Here is a 19,159-nt window from a genome sequence, read left to right on the forward strand (position 1 = left end):
TAGGACAAGTTTTGCCCAAGAGGTAAGTAGTGTCTTATGCAATAACATCCTTATTCATTGAGAATTTCCATTATTTTGCTCCAATACTAGAACTGACTTGTCTCATTGTAGTAAGTCAGAGACACCATTCACATCTCTGTAATATCTGTATTGCCAAGACAAATCACATTTTTTTCCTTTTTAAAAACCAACCTTCATGGCTTCAATGTCTGTCTCAGTGAATTTTTTGAGTTCATAATTGTAACTACAGTTTGTAGTTTGGTGTACTTTTATTCAATGCTCATTGTTTGTCATAGGAATAACATTAAACAAAGTAACATAAAAAAGAGCCAAACATACTTCAGGAGAAACAGAGGAACTGTGGTTGTACAAAACATTTAAGAATGTGCTAATGACACCAATGCTAATCAATCAATAAATCTTAGTCCATTAGGTAGATCTAATGTGTAATATTGTTTGTAAAAAACTGTTAAATTATTTTAATTTCTGTTACACAACCTAATCATAATAACCTGTCATTTTCAACCCTGCAGGATTGAACTGTGACTGTGGCAAAAGTACTGATATTAATGATATCATAAAAAAAATAGCAACCTAAGAAAAGGAATCAAACTTAACAATGATGATAAGTATATCCCACACAAACAGGATTCCTTGATATAAAAAAATGACTCAAATGATTATATCAGTGATGTTGCAAGAACATCGAGACATGCATTAAAAATGTCAACACTGAGCAATTCACTAGCCATAAACCTTGACACCAGCTGTTATCAGCTCAATTTATCAGTTGACATACCAGACAATGCTACTTTCAGAAAATGATCAAGCCTCAAGAAAGAATTGCAAAAGGAGAAAAAAAATGCATGCAACTAGTAAATCCTATATTGTCTAGAGTGGACTATGATGAAAGTTACCAAAATTGTGTCTTTATATGCAGCAAGAAATTTTAGGACGATAGAAAGCCATAACTTGTTTTTGAAGGTTGCAGAAAAGCACACAAGACCAACAATTTATAGCAGACCACATCCAAACAGAGGTATCTAAAAGACACACTTATTACAGTAGTCTCCAGAAAGAAAAGTGCATATTTCTCCTGTTTAGGTATGTTTTGCAAATGTACACAAAAATGTCATTTATTCATTCTTCTCTGTTCTGAAAAAAATTTATCAGAGTTTACCTAACAAAATCAAATGAATTTGAGGCTGTCTTTCCCGATAAGTTAAGTAAACAATCCTCCAACAAGATGTCTGAACAAAGAATTAGTAAAGCAAAAATTATATTCTGTCATTTCCATAGTCAAGTGACATTACTGCTGTTAGTCCTCCTCCAAGAAATACCTTTTGGCTGATCTCATCATCAGCAAAATGTACAAATTGTACCAACAGCATTGCGCACAAGACAAACACTCCTATATTACTTATAGTGTATAAAAGATACAGTGATGCCTCGTATAACGTACACCTTGAATAACGGATGCTGCGAACAACGGACTTTCTGTTTGGCCATTACGTGACTCGAGCAACGGACTGGCTGCAAACAATGGACTTTCTGCGAACAAGTGCAAACGATGTTTCCACTCTTTTGCCATTGCCAATGACAATCTGCTATTTTTATAATATATTAATATTATTAGAATATATTATTAGTATATATGAAGTACAGAGCTCCTGTTGGGATTTGGCTTGCTCCCTTGTTTATTACATACATCACCTCAGTGCATTTATTCAAGTGTTGTGCAAATCATGGCTTCTAAAAAAACAAAGGTGATTTCAATTTTAATAAACCAAGAAATCATCAGAAGAAGTGAAAGTTGACAAAAACTTCCTTGTCAAATGGGGAAAGGTTCAGGAGTTTACCAACACTCATTATCCAAACACAGTTTAGGCCAACAGGATCAATGATCTCTACAATGACACCTTGCCTGTCATTTCCGACAGGTGTTAAAGAAGAGAGAGAAACAGACCGTCTTCGACACGTTTTTCAAGAAGCCAGTTGCCAAAATACAAAGGATGGAACAAGAGGAGTTGACCCTGCAAGCCCCAGTAGCCTCTCCTGAATCTGACTCCGATTAAAAAACAATAAAAAGAGACCTGCTGTAATGTGTAAAAAATCTGTATCTGTATGAATGTGTGAATAAAGTGTTCCTCCACCTCACAACATCTGACTACCCTGCATAATTGGTGAATGCTACATTTTCATTTTTTTTTTATAGTACAGTATGGTTATTTTATGCTGCGGAATGAATTATATGTTTTAACATGTATTTCTATGGAAAAACACGTTTTGTATAACGGACTTTTCACTTAATAAACGTGCACCTGGAACGGATTAAGTACATTATACGAGATACCACTGTACTTCTATTCCTATAATCTTACTTTTCATATGACCAAAAAAAATTGATGTGCCAAGTGTCTGTAATTTGAGGGACTTACTGATGCAGAAAAAGCAGCAGAAAATTGAGAGCATCAAAGCAATATGAGTAGAAGAAACATGCATTTAAAGCTGCTAAAGACAGATCAAGACATCACAATTCTGAATTTTGATTTATAAGAAGTTCTCTAATATCCCAAGGGAAAGGTCACTCCTATATCTTGCAAGAGGAAACTCTCAGGGTGTGACTAGCAGAGGTAAGTGAGTGAATTTTCTGAGAGAGGAAGAATATGTGGCGAGAAGAGGTGCGATGCAATAAATATCAAACCCCGTCAGATATGTGTGAGAACCAGAAATTCGCTCTTGCCAGTGATATTTCTTGCTTCTCACTTGTGCATGGTTTTCCTTTGTGAGAACTATATTGCTCACAACCTCTCACTCTCTACTAAATTCACATCTGCATAGTTGCACCCTCAGTCTAAAATCTGACTATCTATGATATGATCAGCCAAAACAGCATTTGCAATATTTGGGATAAAACAGAAGGCAGATATGGTTCATTGATATTGCAACATATGTCTTTAAACATATTAAAAAAATTGAACTGAAGAAAATATTCTTACTTAGTGACTTGTGGTGAGCAAAATAGAAATCAGTTCTTTGCCACAGATTCTCTACAAAATTTGTCTGTTGAACTATGAAAACACTAATCATGTATTTTGTGAAAGTATTCATTCTCAATTCCATGCAATTAATCATTAAACAGGCAAATAAAATGTTACAGTATCCATTCTATCTGAATGTGACATATTTCGCCAGATGTCTTGTAAAAACCAATAGTCTTATAGTCATTACCTTCCACCATACAGTTTCTTAACTGGAAAAAAAATGCACCAAAATTGAAAGAATATGCAGTGGTTGCCAAGTACATTGGTTGAAATACCAAAAGAGTAATCCAAACACCATCTTCTTTAAATATGACTATGATAATGAATTCCAAGAATCCAATGTTCAGACTGGTCCAGTAAGAAGGAAGAACAGGTGTGGTGAACAGAACCTGATGCGTACTGTAAAAGCTTTCAAAGTAAACTGTGCAAAATACAAAGATATGATGAGATTCTGTCATACTAAAGTAATACCAGTGCAATATTAAAATTATTTTGAGAAACTGCCGCATGTCACTCTGCTAATCAGGTTTCTTCAGAGAACAATGACATTCCTTCTCAACAATAACAAAGAAAGACCACTATGCAAATGTAATAGAGTTAATGTTTTGAACTGGAATTTTAATATATAATAAAGGCAAATGTGCATTTTTGTCTTTAAAATCTTGAGTTTACCAGAACAACTGTAACACTAATAAAATGGTCTAATACATCAACAGTTGTGACAGGAAGCATGTCGATGTGTACCTAATACACTAATTTTACCATAGTTATGAAAAATGCAAAAATTTTATTTAATTTGCCTCTAAAATGTTTCCACCCTTTTGACAGAATGCTGATGATATAATCACAAATATTTATTCAATTTCATATTATGAAAATATGAGTAATATTTTTAATTGAAAAGCATGAAATCAATAGTCTCATTGCAAAAATTCTTATTTATTCAGAATAAGCATTCCAAAACAACAAAATTCTGAGAAATTAATTTTAAGGAAAAAATTGATTTTTTGTTTTTGCTTATGAAATTTAGAACTTTTTCTATTATTTCAATTGCTAATGCCAAAATATCTTTAACAAATTTTATGTTCTTTTCTAAAATATTATTTCAACATTAATATATTCATTTAGTATATGGCATTTCAAAATTTTCTTTATCTATTTATTTAATCTGTTATCATTAGTATTATATTAGTTTACCTCTTTCATTATTAAATGTGCGTTAGTGGAACTTGTTTGTAATATGCTTTTGGATTTACGGTTCTTTTTTTTAAGTCCTTTTGAATACGATGAAGTAACTAATGGAATATTAATTGGTGTTGATGTAACTGAATGCAATTTAGATGGCATAAGATGAGCACAAGAAAATAATACATTTTCTGGAATAGTAGAATCTGCTGGTGAATCTTGCTTTTTAATACATAAATCCAAAGGAACTACAGATGTCTCTGCTTCTTGATTTCCTGTCGTTACTTTACAGGGTGAACCAGAAAATAGAACAGATGATGCTGAATGAGCAGGACTAGGTATAACATCAGATGTTACCATAGTATTCATTCCTGTTCCAAATGAATTAGCTTTATTTCCATGATTTTTCTTTCCCTATGAAAAATAAAATTTTAATTGCAAAATACCATCATGAAAATTTTTCAGATACATTGAGATATTTAAATAGTTCAAATTACATAATCAAATTTAAAGATTCTGTAACACATTCTAACAAATTCTGTTTGTACTCTATATAAATGTAACATTAAAGACTTATGTGAGAAAACAAAAAAAAATTTTTTTAGCTACAATATGTAACTTTATTATTATTTGATTTCTTTAATACTGCTCTGATAAGACTAAAAAAATTTTAACTGCATACAATTTATATGAAAATGTTTTCCAGAAATTTGTTTCAATATATAATTCATCACCTCATTGATAAAAAGTTTGTTGAATTATTACATTTTACAACTATGAATCCATTATTTCATTGCAAAATGTTTTCAACTGCTATAAAAATTCTCAAAACAGATTAATAGAGATTTAATAATAAAGACTTCTAATAGCTATATTTAATCATCAGCAACATTTAAAAGATTAAATTATTTCTGAAATTTATGAATGTCTGTCTGTTTAAGAAAAAAATATGAATCATTCATCCTACAGAATAATAATGTAATATTTCTGGGCATAGCTATTAAACATTACAAAGTTGATGAGTTGAATAATTATACTATCATTAGTATAATTATTAAACTCAGCTACAGAACATTAAATGATTTAGCTGTTCAATTGAAGATCAAGTAATCTTCATAGTATTGATGTAAAGAATAAAATTTTCATAACAGCATTATAAAATTTCGTAAAATTTTCATTTTCATTTTCAGAGATAAGTTTATGATACAGTAGAGCATTGTTTATCTGAAAGCCAGTTATCTGAAACGTCAATTAACTGAAAGCATTCCAGTCAGCAAATTTAAATTTTCGTTAGTGCTGTGGCGCTGCAATATTTGGCTCTATCTTGGGCTACTCCAATATTTTTTTTGTTGGTGTGTTTGTTTTAGCTGGCAGCACTGGCACTTTTGTGTGGTGTTTTTCTGAGGACTGTGTGGTGCTGAATCGAACATTTTTGATACTAAATTAACTTCTAAAGTATAACATTTTTTGTGTTTTTATATTTTTTAATATATTTATTTTGTTTGTAAAAAATAAAGAAATTATTTTTAATGATACAATAGCCACAATTATTATTTTAAAAAGTTTACGTTAGGCTTAACATCGACGAAAATTCAATGCGAAGTGACACACAATGGCAAATTTCAACATGGGATAGGTTAATATATTTTTCGTACATAATCGATTATCCGATAAATAAGTTATCCAAACAACCTCAGTCCCCAATTGATTTGGATAAATGACGCTCTACTGTATTTCAATATTTAGATATAAAAGAATATAAAATTTTCATTAAAAATAATAATTGTTGTTGACTGCAAAAATTTGGAAATATTTTTGATTCTGTCTATTCAATGACTCTCATGTTAATCTATTATAGTTTTCAAGTTTGTTTTGATGCCATATTTACTTATTTATAAATTTTCATCTGTTTAATCGATTAAAAAAAGGAAACAGAAATCCCAAAATAAAAAATAACCAAGTTCAAATTCTTTAAAACAATTTACTACCATAAATAACATATAGACTTATTTTTGAAGTGTTTCAAAAAACAGATTTTTTTGAAGAGTTTCACGCCAGTTATTGGTTAATTGTAGGTTGTTGTGTGTTCTGATTTTAAAATTGCTTGAAAGCTTAAAATTCGATAGCTGTTGTATTTGATTTCACCCCTGACGATGGTAACTTTATGCTACTGAAAGTACTAGAGAACATTCTCATTTTTAAAGTTTATTTTGGTAAATCTGCAACACTTAAGTGTTATTACTATATCTACAAGAGTTGGCATGAAGTGCAAGTTATTTTATAATGTAAGAACTTTGTTACTTGTTTAATATAACAAAGTTCTTCCATTCCTTTTCTTACTAACAAAAGACAAATATTTAAACATTATATGAGATTATTCACATGTTAAAAAAGTAAGAAATGCATTAAAATACAGTGGAACCTCGGTATACGTCTGCTTTAGAATATGTCCAATTCGGAATACGTCCTGTTTGGACGAAACAAATTTTGCTCGGTATACGACTTTTGTTCAGTATACAACTTAATTCAATTATACGCGCCATCTATCAACAAGTAGCACTATCGCTGTACTACACTAGACTAGACATTTGCAGTGCTACGGTTTATAACTTTGTTAAATTTCTTCTGATTTTAATTTGTAAGTAACATTTTATTATTTTTATTAATCATGAATAGCAAAAGGGCAACAGAAAAATAAAAAAATGACTAGAATCACAATGGAACTGAAAAAGAGATTGTTGAGAAATATGAAGGTGGCATGCGTGTTCGAGATTTAACTGTTGCATACCGTATTCCAAGAACGACGATATCGACAATTGTGAAAAATAAAAACATTATTAAATTTGCTAACATTGCAAAAGGGGTTAAATCAATTTCAAAACAGAGATCAAAGACATTAGATCATGTCGAGAAATTGCTTTTGCTTTAAATAACTGAAAAACAGTGTGCCGGCGACAGCGTATCAGAAGAAATTATTTATGAGAAAGTTAAAAAGATACATGCTGATCTTATGAAAAATCAAGCAGAAACTAGCGAGGAAAGCGAGGTGTTTAAAGCCAGCCATTTTTTTACATGAAAATGGATTAATCATTTTTACATTACTTCTTATGGAAAAGGTTGGTTTGGTATACGTCCTATTCGGTATAAGTCCAAACACCAGGAACGGATTAAGGTCGTATACCGAGGTTCCACTGTAATTACAAAGTAGAAATTGTTAAACATAGTGCAAATCACATAAAAGATGTTTACTTCTAAAAAGAAAATACACAAAAACTAAAAGAATATGTGCATTATGTTAATAGTATTCTTAGCAAATTGAAGACAAGTAGTTATGTATTTGGTGACAAAGAATTAGCAATAATGACAACAATAAGACTGCTGCAAGATTACAAAAATCATTACTAACCTAAAACAAAATGAAAAAAATTTAACAAGACATAAGACAAGATTACTACTTTAAGAAAAATTCAATTCAAATAGAAATGATGATGAAATTCAATAAACAAAACCTGCTTCACTGAAGTTTCCTAAACTTTTTACCAGTACATATTTTTGGGCTTAGTTTAAGCCACCCTCAATGTATAAATGCTGTATTTTACTGCAAAATACAGCATTTATACATTGAGGGTGGCTTAAACTAAGCCCAAAAATATGTACTGGTAAAAAGTTTAGGAAACTTCAGTGAAGCAGGTTTTGTTTATCGAATTTCATCATCATTTCTATTTGAATTGAATTTTTATGCACTTCCAACAGCATACAGAACTCATTTTCATTATTATGCACATTCTACACTTGATTTAAATTTACACTAAGAATGGCATAAAATGAGTTTAAAAAAGGTTGAAATTAAAGTATTTTAGTGACCTTAGTTATGCAAATATAGTTAAAAATGTTCACTGGCAAGAAGCCCAATAATTAAAAATGGCAAACAATATTGATATTTTTTTACATATATATTTTTTTAAAAGTATATAATATTGTGCCATTTTTAATTATTGGGTTTATTGCAATGAACAGTTTAAACTATATTTGCATAATTTTACAGAAGTATAGCCTCTAAATAAAAAGTCATCTTTGTGAAGCAAGACTGATTCCTGGTAATTGAACAAGACAGATATTGTAAAGACATTTTAATATTCTTTTATATATATAAAAAATTGAAACATTTTGATTATACACTTCTAATATATATATATAAAAACAAAGTGTTTCAATTATAAATGGATGATGGATCCATTTTTAATTGAAACAGAGTATGACACCAAGATACACATATTTTTATTAAAATGAAATTAGAGTCCTACTTCCAAAAATAAACTAACTATATCAAACACCTGAATTTTTGCTGAGCATAAATTATTTTATTACTCAAATGTTTTCAATCTATTTGCTACAGGCCATCTTCAGGATTATTGTTCCAAAATGGAACACAACATTTTTTGAATACGTTTCATTTTTAAATTTAAAATTTACAATAAATTGTGTATATTAAATAAAAATTATAAATAAATACATTATATAAATAACTATAAAATAAAATAGCATTACTAAATAAACACAGTAAATAAGGCTAAGTATAACTATTACAAGTTTATAAGGGTCTTTAATCCCCATGTTACTTTCTATCATGCACTTCCATGCTGTTGGAAGTGCATTAGTATCCATGGCATTTAGGCAATTGTCTTTCATTTTACTTTTATATATTTCCATCTTTTCCATTTCTAATTCAATGGTTGGAGATCAGACTATTTTAACCATTTTTGCCTCATCCCACTTTACATTCACTCTTCCATCTGCACCATGATTGCCGAAGTGCCCATTATTTATGTTGTACTTGTGTTCTCATAGACATATTGCTAAGTTTCTTCTGGTTACATCCACACTTCTACTTTGCTACTCCTAACTCTTGATTTTCAAACAGTATTTATGCTCAGCAAAAATTTAGGTGTTTGGTATAGTTAATTGAGTTGCTGAGAAAGAGGTGGATAGTTCCAAAAATAAGTCAAAAACTCAAATATACTAAACATTACTGAGCAGAGAGGATATAATAGACTATTACAGGGGTGGCCAACCTGCGGCTCTTTGAATGATTATTTGTGGCTCTCGATAAATGTACCCGAGTTCCCTTTTCATTTTTGTGTTATTATATTTTTAAAAATTATTATCGTTCCGTATGTGTTTCAAAATGTCTTTTAAATTACTAACAACAAATATGAAAGACTAAGTGCAACGTTGTAACTAATTTCATTTCCGTCCAAGTTAAGAATGATATGACTCATCGAAAACTGCGCGAACGAACATAAACAGTGGCGTAATCGTCCATTATCGACCGACTCCAGACCGATTTTGAATTTGTAAACTATCATTGCAACAGACAGTTGACATTGTGCTCATGAGGAAACAATTTGTATCACTCTTGCTACGGATATAATTTGTAATCTGAAATTTTTTGCATACCTTTTTAATACATATTTAATTGCGGCTCGCGAAAAATTTCAAATGTTGAAAAATGGCTCGGACTATCAAGGAGCTTGGCCACCCTGGGACTATTATACTATCAGCAGAAAAATGAATCAATGACAAACTCATGTAACAGGCATTTTCACTAACATTGTTTTGTATCTAAAAAGTAATAAAATACTAATTATTTAAGTCCCTTATATTCTTAAATTGTAATATTTATGATCTCATTAAAATAAATAGTTTCTGTAATTCAGAAACTTTATCTGTTCTTTTCAGTTTGAGTTACTGAGAATATACTGTATATAGAAACACAGTTGGAGAAATGTTAATAAATAATTATTCCTATCTTGAAAATGTCTAAGCATTAGCAAAATATGCACCATATTTTATTAAACATAACACATTAGAAGAAAAAACTATAATTATTTTTCAGGAGTAAACCACTTCAAAAATATTTATAAAAATTAAATAAACTAGTTTGTAAGAAATATTTATTTTGTTAAATTCTTTGAAGCTATTCAATTGTCAAAAAAATTAATTAAATCTAAACTAGTTTTAATTTACTGACATCAACTTTGATTAGAAAAAATTTAATAAAATGAAACATGACTGAAGTTTTATAAAATTAACTGATTTTTCAAAATTATCATTTATATTAATAAAAATTTATCATCATCATCATATTACTATAAATAAGATAATGCTGTCTTTAAAATCACTTTTGTTATAATGTTAACAATTAAAATTTTACTAGTTTCCAGCAAAAGATAATGATAGTTGTCTGTTTCATTACAAGTCTTANTGTGGCTTCCATGCATTTTGCAAAACCTACATTTCAGCTCCCACTGAACTCTTGCTTGCCTACTCCTACTATAGTATATGGACCAATGTTTCAATTTTCATTATTTATACTACTTTTTTAGCAAATTCTTCAATAAATGAATCTGAGAGCAATTTCTTTAAATTATATAATAAAATTGCAGTACAGAACTGCAGTGTATAATAAAAAAGTACAGAACTGCGGCTCCCATGCAATTTGCAAAACCTACATTTCAGCTCCCAACGAACTCTTGCTTACCCACCCCTGGTATATAATAAAGTTTCTATTTAACAAAAATCATCATTAATCTTCTTATCATCAAAATCATAATTTTTGTTTAGTCAGTTATTCATAGTAAAAAGAAAAATTACAACAAAATATTTTACAGTATTAAATGTTTCAGAAATTAATCTTTCCAACAATTCATTTACAAGCAAAATAATAATAGTTTAAAATACACAATATTAAGTTAATCATGTTAAAAAATATAAATAAAATTGTTTTTAAATCAACAATTTGAAATATCTGATAATGTTTAATCATAAATTATGTTTCTTTTATTAATTTCATATAAAACAAAATTTCTTAAAAAATAACTTTTTTTTTATCCTTTCAAAAAATTGTAACTAATATAGTTGTTCAAAAAATACACCACTCTTAATTAGGAACTTCTTAAAATTACATTAAATTAAATTGCCAAGAAAAACTTATTACAGAATTTATGAAAAAAATGTATTAACATACATTTTATAAACTATAATTCATTGAATATTTAAAATTACAATACATTTTATAACACAAATAATCCATTTTACAATTATTTAAACTCTTGGCAGAAAGTTTTATACTGATTTATTTATTTAATATTACTTTGATTATTGGGTCAATTAAAAATTAAAAAAAAAACTTAATAGAATTAACTATGCATTAAAATTGCCAAATTTTATCATCAGATTCAGCAGGATATATCTTACTTATAAATAAATCTATATATATATATATTTCGATTTTTAAAATGTTCGAACCGTTTTAAATTCGAATTCAAATTGGTTCAATTATAGAACCATTGTAAACGTTCCAGAAAATTGATCAAATTGAAAATAGTTCGTTTGACTGGGTGTAAAAATTCTCTAATTAGTCTGGAAACGGGGGAACTAATTCTTGCATTCTGTGAAAATGGGTAAGATTGCCTATAATGTAATTATCTTAATCTTCACTATCGTTACTTTTTGCCCATAAATAAAAACCCAGCAAAGTGGGTTCTTGCAACTAGTAGCTTATAAAAATAGATGTGTCACCATCTCATTTCAATTTAATGAACTAATAATTAATTTTTACTAAAAATTTTCAAACGTAAAAAATTTAGTTCACATCAACCCAGAACCCATACATTAGATCAGTATACACTGTTACTTTGACCTACAAATGTCCCAACTTACGAATATTTCAAGATATGAACCATCTCTCGGTCGATTTTTTGCTTTGAGTCGAAAGCTAAAATTTGAGTTATGAGCCAGCTTCAGATACCCCACCACTAGTCAGCGCAGCATACCATAGATTAAGAAAAATAAAATGAAAAACTGTCATAGTTTCATCATTTTCATTACTCTTCCAATGTCTGACAGGCTAGCTTATAGAAAAACACACGATTGAATGACATAGGCATTAAATCACTTTATGCTGAGTGCAGTGCCACCATCTCTCATTTCCCATCTTTTCTTTCTTCATCTGTGCAGCAAATACCACAACATTTGCAAAACCAGTTTATTGCAGTATATTCTATTGTGTTTTTATACAATGCTAGCTGTTACCCATGGCTTTGCTCGCGCAGATTTTGCAAGCAAACCCTATTTACATTCAATATTTCAACAACCATAGTAATTGTTATTTAACACCTCCCGCTGAGAATGATGAGAATTGCTGAGAATCAAATAAACTGTTTTTAACTTGATAAATTTTCTGGAACGTTTACAATCGTTCCATAATCGAACCAACATGCAAAAAGAAATTCGAATTTAAAACGGTTTGAACATTTGGTTAAAAAATCGAAATATATAAAAAACATTTAAAACAATGTCTGAAATGTTATCGATTAATGTTATCACCTAAGTACTCAATGAAGACTAAACGTAATTAAAAACAAAAAAAAATTGCATCTAAAATAGTACAGTAGAAGCAATACTTCAGGTTAAGCCTTATAAACCCTTTAGTTCCTCGCCCGAGTTAACTCGGGCAGGTTACATAGTGTTACATAAAACTCGGGCATTTGGACCCTCTGAAAAAATTTTTTTTTCAATTTTTCAATATTTTTTAGGTCTCCAAATTTTTTCAAACATTTTTACCCACGCAAAAAAATTTTATCGTGATTTTAATCAACCTTTAATGATGCGCGATTAACGCTTAATTGTTTTTTAATGTGATTTTTTTAATCAAATTTAATTAATCATTCTAAAGTTGTAGTGCACCAATTTTACTTCAGTAAAGTTATTTAAAGCTACTTTCTGATATCAAAAACGACCTCCAATAGTTTTTTAATTTTNCTCAGGCAGGTTACATAGAGTTACAGAAAACTTGGTCCTTTTGGCCCCCAAAAATTTTTTTTGGATTTTTGGAATGTTTTTTAAGTCTCCGAATTTTTTCAAAAATTTTTACCTGCGCGAAAAAATTCTATTGCGATTTTAATTTACATTTAATGACGCACGATTAACGCTTAATTGTTTTTTAATGCGATTTTGATATCAAATTTCATTCATTGTTCTAAAGTTGTAGTGCACGGATTTTACTTCGGTAAAGTTATTTAAAGCTACTTTCTGATATCAAGAACGACCTCCAATAGTTTTTTAATTTTTTTAATTAATAGATTTTATTATATATACGTTTAATTAAGTCAGGGGGGTCGGAAATCGCAATAAAAATTTTAATGTTTTAAAAATATTTTAAAATATACAGCCAGCCAGTATTCACCCTACTATAAACCCATCGCTTCCCGACACTTCTGAGAATGTCCCAGGAAATCCAACACCAGCTGTTCTCAAGGTCATCGGGCTGTAAACACAATGACTCATTGGTGTCAAATTTCACAGAAAGGTGAGACAATGGAAAATAAAATTTGAAGCTTTTTCTTCAAAATTAACACATTTCTTTCATTTTTTTCAGTTTTAAGTATTTTTTATGTTTAATTACATTAATATCAAAAATTGCTGGGAACTAAAGTGATTAATGCTCTCCCTCTCCCCCCGCAGGGGAATTTCAAAAAATCCTTTCTTAGTGTGCGTTTTCATGACGTACCCTAACTGTGTACCAAATTTTATCTCTAGGTTCTGGAACTTTCTAGTAAAAACTGGAATATTCTCATTGAAGCGTCACACATTTTTGAAGTCAATCACTTTCAAACCCCATATCTCTCACACCCTTATAGCTATCGAGACGCAACCACCATAGTGCACAATGGGAGACTTGGGGCTACTATCACACACAAACACCATTCATGTGCAATGTGTAGCTTTGGCTGCAGAGTGACATATAGGCACAAACACATCCATTTATATATATATATATATACATTTATATATATATATATATAGATTTGTTATTTATAAATTTATTTTTCTTCTTTAAAAACATGTAACAAACAAATTCTGGTATTTTATGAGGTCCAGAACAGATTAATGGCATTTCAATAAGCGTTCATAAGAGTTCTTTCACAGAACGAATTAATTAAACTTGTAAGTCAAGGTACCACTGTATTTATAACTCTATTAACAAGAAGAAGATAGTACATTTCACTCTCCATTTCAAATGAAACTTGGTGAGCATATAACCATTAACATAAACAGCTTCTTGTCCAAATAACAGAACAAACTTCTACAGTGTACCCAAAAAAATGAGACACTGAAAATTGAGTTTATTAAGGCTTTGAAAGTTTCACTTTCCTCAGAGTAGCAATAGGTGAGTGGACAAAACACTAGGTCCCAGTGTTTTATTGTTCTAATGCCCTAGTGACTAGGGCATTAGAACAATACAATGACATTCAAAACTTCACAATTTTTAGAATTTAATGTTACACATTAAAAAAATTTTTGATTGTGAAATAAATTAAAGCTGATGCAAAAAGTTGTAAGTATACATATACTGTGTCACCATAAATGAATAAGCTTCAAATGTTACTTTGCATAGACAAAAAAACAACTCTGTTAGAAATATAGAATAACATAGTCATAGCATTTTTTTTATTCTTAATGTTATGGACTATTTCCTCGTGTGTTCAATATAAAGAAGTATATAAATTAATAAAAATTTTACTTAACAACATGAAAAAGTTAAATCTAAGAGAAGCTTATTACATTCTAGGAATTCATTAATACTGTACTATAATACTTTATTCGTTGAAAGGATGGTGTTAAATGTACAGTATATGAACTGGGGCAGGCATGGTCAACATATGGCCTGCAGGCCAGATCCAGCCCATATAATGAATTTATGTGGCCCGCGATCAATCTTTCAAAGTAGTTAGAGTTAACCCTCCATTACAAATCTTGTAAGTACAGCATAGAGTGTTGATAAAGCATGATAATGTGAGAAATGTATCTGTAATCTCTATCTACAATTCAGTCTCTACAGGGTGGCACCATGATGAGATCTCGCACCACCTCAAAATCTTCTTAGGGCAACTTCTGATTTGGCCTGTGGAAAAAGTTTTCTTTCCAATCCGGCCCGGGGGCAAAAACTGATGGCTACCCCTGAACTAGGGTGATATGGTAACAAAAAAAATAAATATGTTACACATTTGAAAAAGAAAAAAAAAACTTGCAAAGTTTCAAACTACACAATGTTGCCCAAGAAAACATGACACTTCCAAATCCTTATAAGCTAAACTTTTTAATTTTCAGAGGCCTATTTTTCAGAAATGCTTGAGAAGTGAGTCCTATTATTTGGACAAGGAAGTGTTCGTGTTAATGGCTACATGCTCACTAATTTTCATTCAAATCAGAGATTGAAATGTCTGGATTTCTCCTTGTAAGTAATTAAGCATAAAAAGATGGGATTTATTCAAGAGGCATTGAAAATATAAATATATATATAGACCATTGAGTAAAGAAAGGAGGTGTATTTGTAAAAAAATGGTTGACAAGTCAACCATTCTTTTACAAATGTCTCACATCGTGAATTAAATAAACAATATTTTAAAAAATATTTACTTGATTCTGAATGATAAAAAAAATCAACCACACACTTACAATAACAAAAATTAAAAAATAAGTATTTATATCAGATAAGTAAAAAAATAATTTAGCAACAAGCTGTGTAACATTCCCAGCTGTTATGAGGTTTTATTTAAATTAAATTCCTTATAAGTTCTGTAATTTTTGTTCAATCCAGATGAAATTTTGGTTATATTTGTTTTATGTTCTGATGGAAAGTATAGGCTATTTATTTTTTGGAAATGTTAGCTATAGAATAAATGTTTTATTGATTTTGGATCAGTGATTGCACTTATGTTGCAGTGATGTCGGTGACCATGTGACATTCATGCTTGAAGATCGTTAAGTCACATTTTTAAATATTTTGGCAAATGATATATTTTAAACTTACTTTATTAAGTTTAAAATTTAAACTTTAAAAAATGATAGCCATATTGTGTCACTTCTATAATAAATTTTTTAAAAAATCTTTTCGCAGTGACCATGTGACATTCTGTTATCCAATCAAAAGTGATGATCTAAGAAGCGCAATATTTAGAAAGTGTTATTGCTCATCTAACTAGAATACTTACAATTCACCTTTATTTTATCAATGCGGTATTAAAAAGACTCATTATTTTGTCAAAAAGAAATACCTAGAAGAAAATGTAAGAGTAAAACTGATCAATTCTACGTTTCTTTATCTCGTTCAAGAAAGCAAAACAATATTAAGGTTGTGTATTACTAAAGGAAGACAGCAAGGAAACGTTTTAAAAGACAATAGGGTGTTAACTCAGAAAATGGAGTGTATAAAGAAATTTTACAAAGAAAGTTTTTAATATTTTTTAACACAGTATAAAGGCCATTATCTGTTCGTGTGTAAATAAGAGAATATATATATAACCCATTCAAAGGGTATCCGTCTGTCCGCCCGTCCCGTAACCGTTTGATAACGGACACTAGAGGCGCCCCTATCGTGTGTCATATTTCAAACATTCAAATTAACAATTTTAATTCTTATTTAAATTAACAATATAAATTTTTTTTATTCATTTGGCAAATAAATTATTATTTGGTCAATATAACAATATAAATAATTCAGTATATTTGTAATAGGAATTTATTATTTCAGGGGCTCATATCTTTCGAAGGGTCGCAATTAGGGGTATGGTTCCTTTGACTTTATTGTTAGTACAGGGGTCTATGGTTTGGGGGTCGCCACCTCTTCATTCGGAGGGTAAATCTTACCATTCGGATTTTAACAGAGCTGTAGAGCATATTGATAGAAACAAAAAAGTTAAAGGAACCGTGCCTCATGGAAATTTGTAAAGAACGCCCACTAGGGAGCGTCCCGAGCTACTAGTTCTCTATAACTCCTATTATTTTTGTCCACTCCAGGTAAAATTTTGTTTTGTTGCTCTTTATGTTATAACAGATAGTATAAACTACTTAATTTGTAGAAATATTAGCAACTCTTCTTGAAATTTCTATTCTTCTCAATTCTTCAATCTCTACTTTCTTGAATCTACAATTCTTCAATCTCTACAAATCTTTCTTCTTCTTTCTCATAAAAAATATTCTGTCATGCTTGACAGGGGAATTTCTAATTAATCATAATAAATAAGTAAAATTGTGTGTGGATCCTCTGTTATAAAACTTTGTTATAAAAATTTTCTATATTCCTAATTATTATAAAGTGGCAAAAGGCTTAATTTTGAAAGTAGAAATGCATTTTATAAGAAACAGTTAAATACTAACAACAACAAGAAAAACCTTCATTAAGTCTAATTTGTCTTGAGATATGACACACAACTTTCCTTTATTTCTCCACTCTAAACATTTAACCACCAAAATTTAAAAGCATCAATGCCGCTTAAGCTACCATGCCAAATTTTATTTCTTCATCATTACCCCATCCTGAGATATTAAATGACAGATGCAAACACATACACATACCCTTGGAATTATTTTATTTTATTTTTTTACTTTTATTTGGGTTCAAAAAATCTCAAAACATGGAAACTTGCAAAAAACTTGGAGAGTCAAATTTAACACAATTCCAAATTCTTTCCCTTGTTATATATACATAAGAGTTGATAAAATAAAACTAAAAATATGTAGGTACACTTAAAGAACTAAAAACTATCACAGAAATTATGCTCAAGACTAGTTAAATACAAGTATTTTCTTATTTTCATGTATAAAATAAATACAAAAAATAATATCTCTGCATTTATGATATTATGCATAGAAGTAATATCACAAATGCATAGTGCCTTTTGATCAAACCCATTGTAAGCTTGGCCAAATCCACAATAGAGAGGCATAATAAGGTCCAAGATTTTAGAGACAAATTGTCCCTCAAAAACTTCTGACGTGTTTTGAGCATCCAGATTCATTATCAAGTTCCCAGAGAAGTACCTCAACTATTCAGCTATCAATAATAATTGGTCTGGCTTCATTTCATTTTCAATCTTGCTAAAAATTCCTTTCTGGCAGTTCATTCGCATAAATGCTCCCAGTTAAGATTCAGACATGGTTGATCTTAATCCATTCTATATGGTTTAATTTCATAAAGGTTCATTTGCAGACTGCTTGAGAAATTGGCAAAGTTAAAAAACATTGATATGCAAGAGAGCTTGCACAAAAGTTCTTATCAATGTTGCTAAGATATTGAAAGATTTCTTGAAAACAACTAAAATAAACAATGCATATTATATGATGATTCACAATAACCTTCTCCTTATATGCAATTTTACACAGGGTTTGTCAAAAGTCCCTTCCTTGCACCTGTTTCACTCCAAAAGTACTGAAGATATTATAGTATAACCTCCTAACAGAGGACACCATTGGAACAGAGAAGTTTGTCTACAATTTAGAGGTGTCTGCTCTATTGGGAGGTACTGTATTGTACATGCTGACAGCCATACTGTATTTTAACATGATCATATAGTTAAGAAATAAGATGGGATTACAAAAACATCAAATTTGCATTATGATTGTGAAAATATCAAACAATATACACAAATATATAATTATAATTTATATAATATACAGGGTTCCTACTCAAACTTTTGTTTTGAATTCCCTGATTTTCCCTGACCAACTTTGTCCAAACTCCCTGACCCTCACATTTTTTAGTGTGGAATATCAACATAATAAAACAGCATTTACTGTTAACGTTGAGTGCATCTAGCCCTCTTTTTGCACAGTTAATATGCTTCAAAAACTGCCACATTAAAAAAATACAGTACATACATCCTGTAGAAAAATGTTTGATAGAATCCACAACTTCAATGTAATGAAAAAATAAGCAATTTACAAACAAAACACAAGCTTTTTATTTTATCATCATTTATCATTATTATTTGTATGTAAATCTAGTAAATACAAGGTAACATAAAATCAACAAAAATTATTCTTTGATAAACAAATAGTACTGTACTGTGCTTAAAATGAACTCTTGA

The 19,159-nt window shown here is 29.8% G+C and overlaps 1 protein-coding gene across 1 annotated transcript in view; it reads right to left on the minus strand.

Moving 5' to 3' along the window:
* The window catches only part of LOC111632416 (uncharacterized SDCCAG3 family protein-like), a 57,026-nt gene that overhangs the window by 26,675 nt on the left and 11,192 nt on the right, over positions 1-19,159 (minus strand). Inside the window, exon 3 of the mRNA XM_023376829.1 lies at positions 4,242-4,643. Coding sequence (XP_023232597.1) covers positions 4,242-4,643 — 402 coding nt within the window. The remainder of the gene's footprint in view (positions 1-4,241; positions 4,644-19,159) is intronic.

Source organism: Centruroides sculpturatus, unplaced genomic scaffold (genome assembly GCF_000671375.1).
Source record: "Centruroides sculpturatus isolate CEXI.00-Female unplaced genomic scaffold, Cexi_2.0 scaffold803, whole genome shotgun sequence".
Classification (NCBI taxonomy): domain Eukaryota; kingdom Metazoa; phylum Arthropoda; class Arachnida; order Scorpiones; family Buthidae; genus Centruroides; species Centruroides sculpturatus.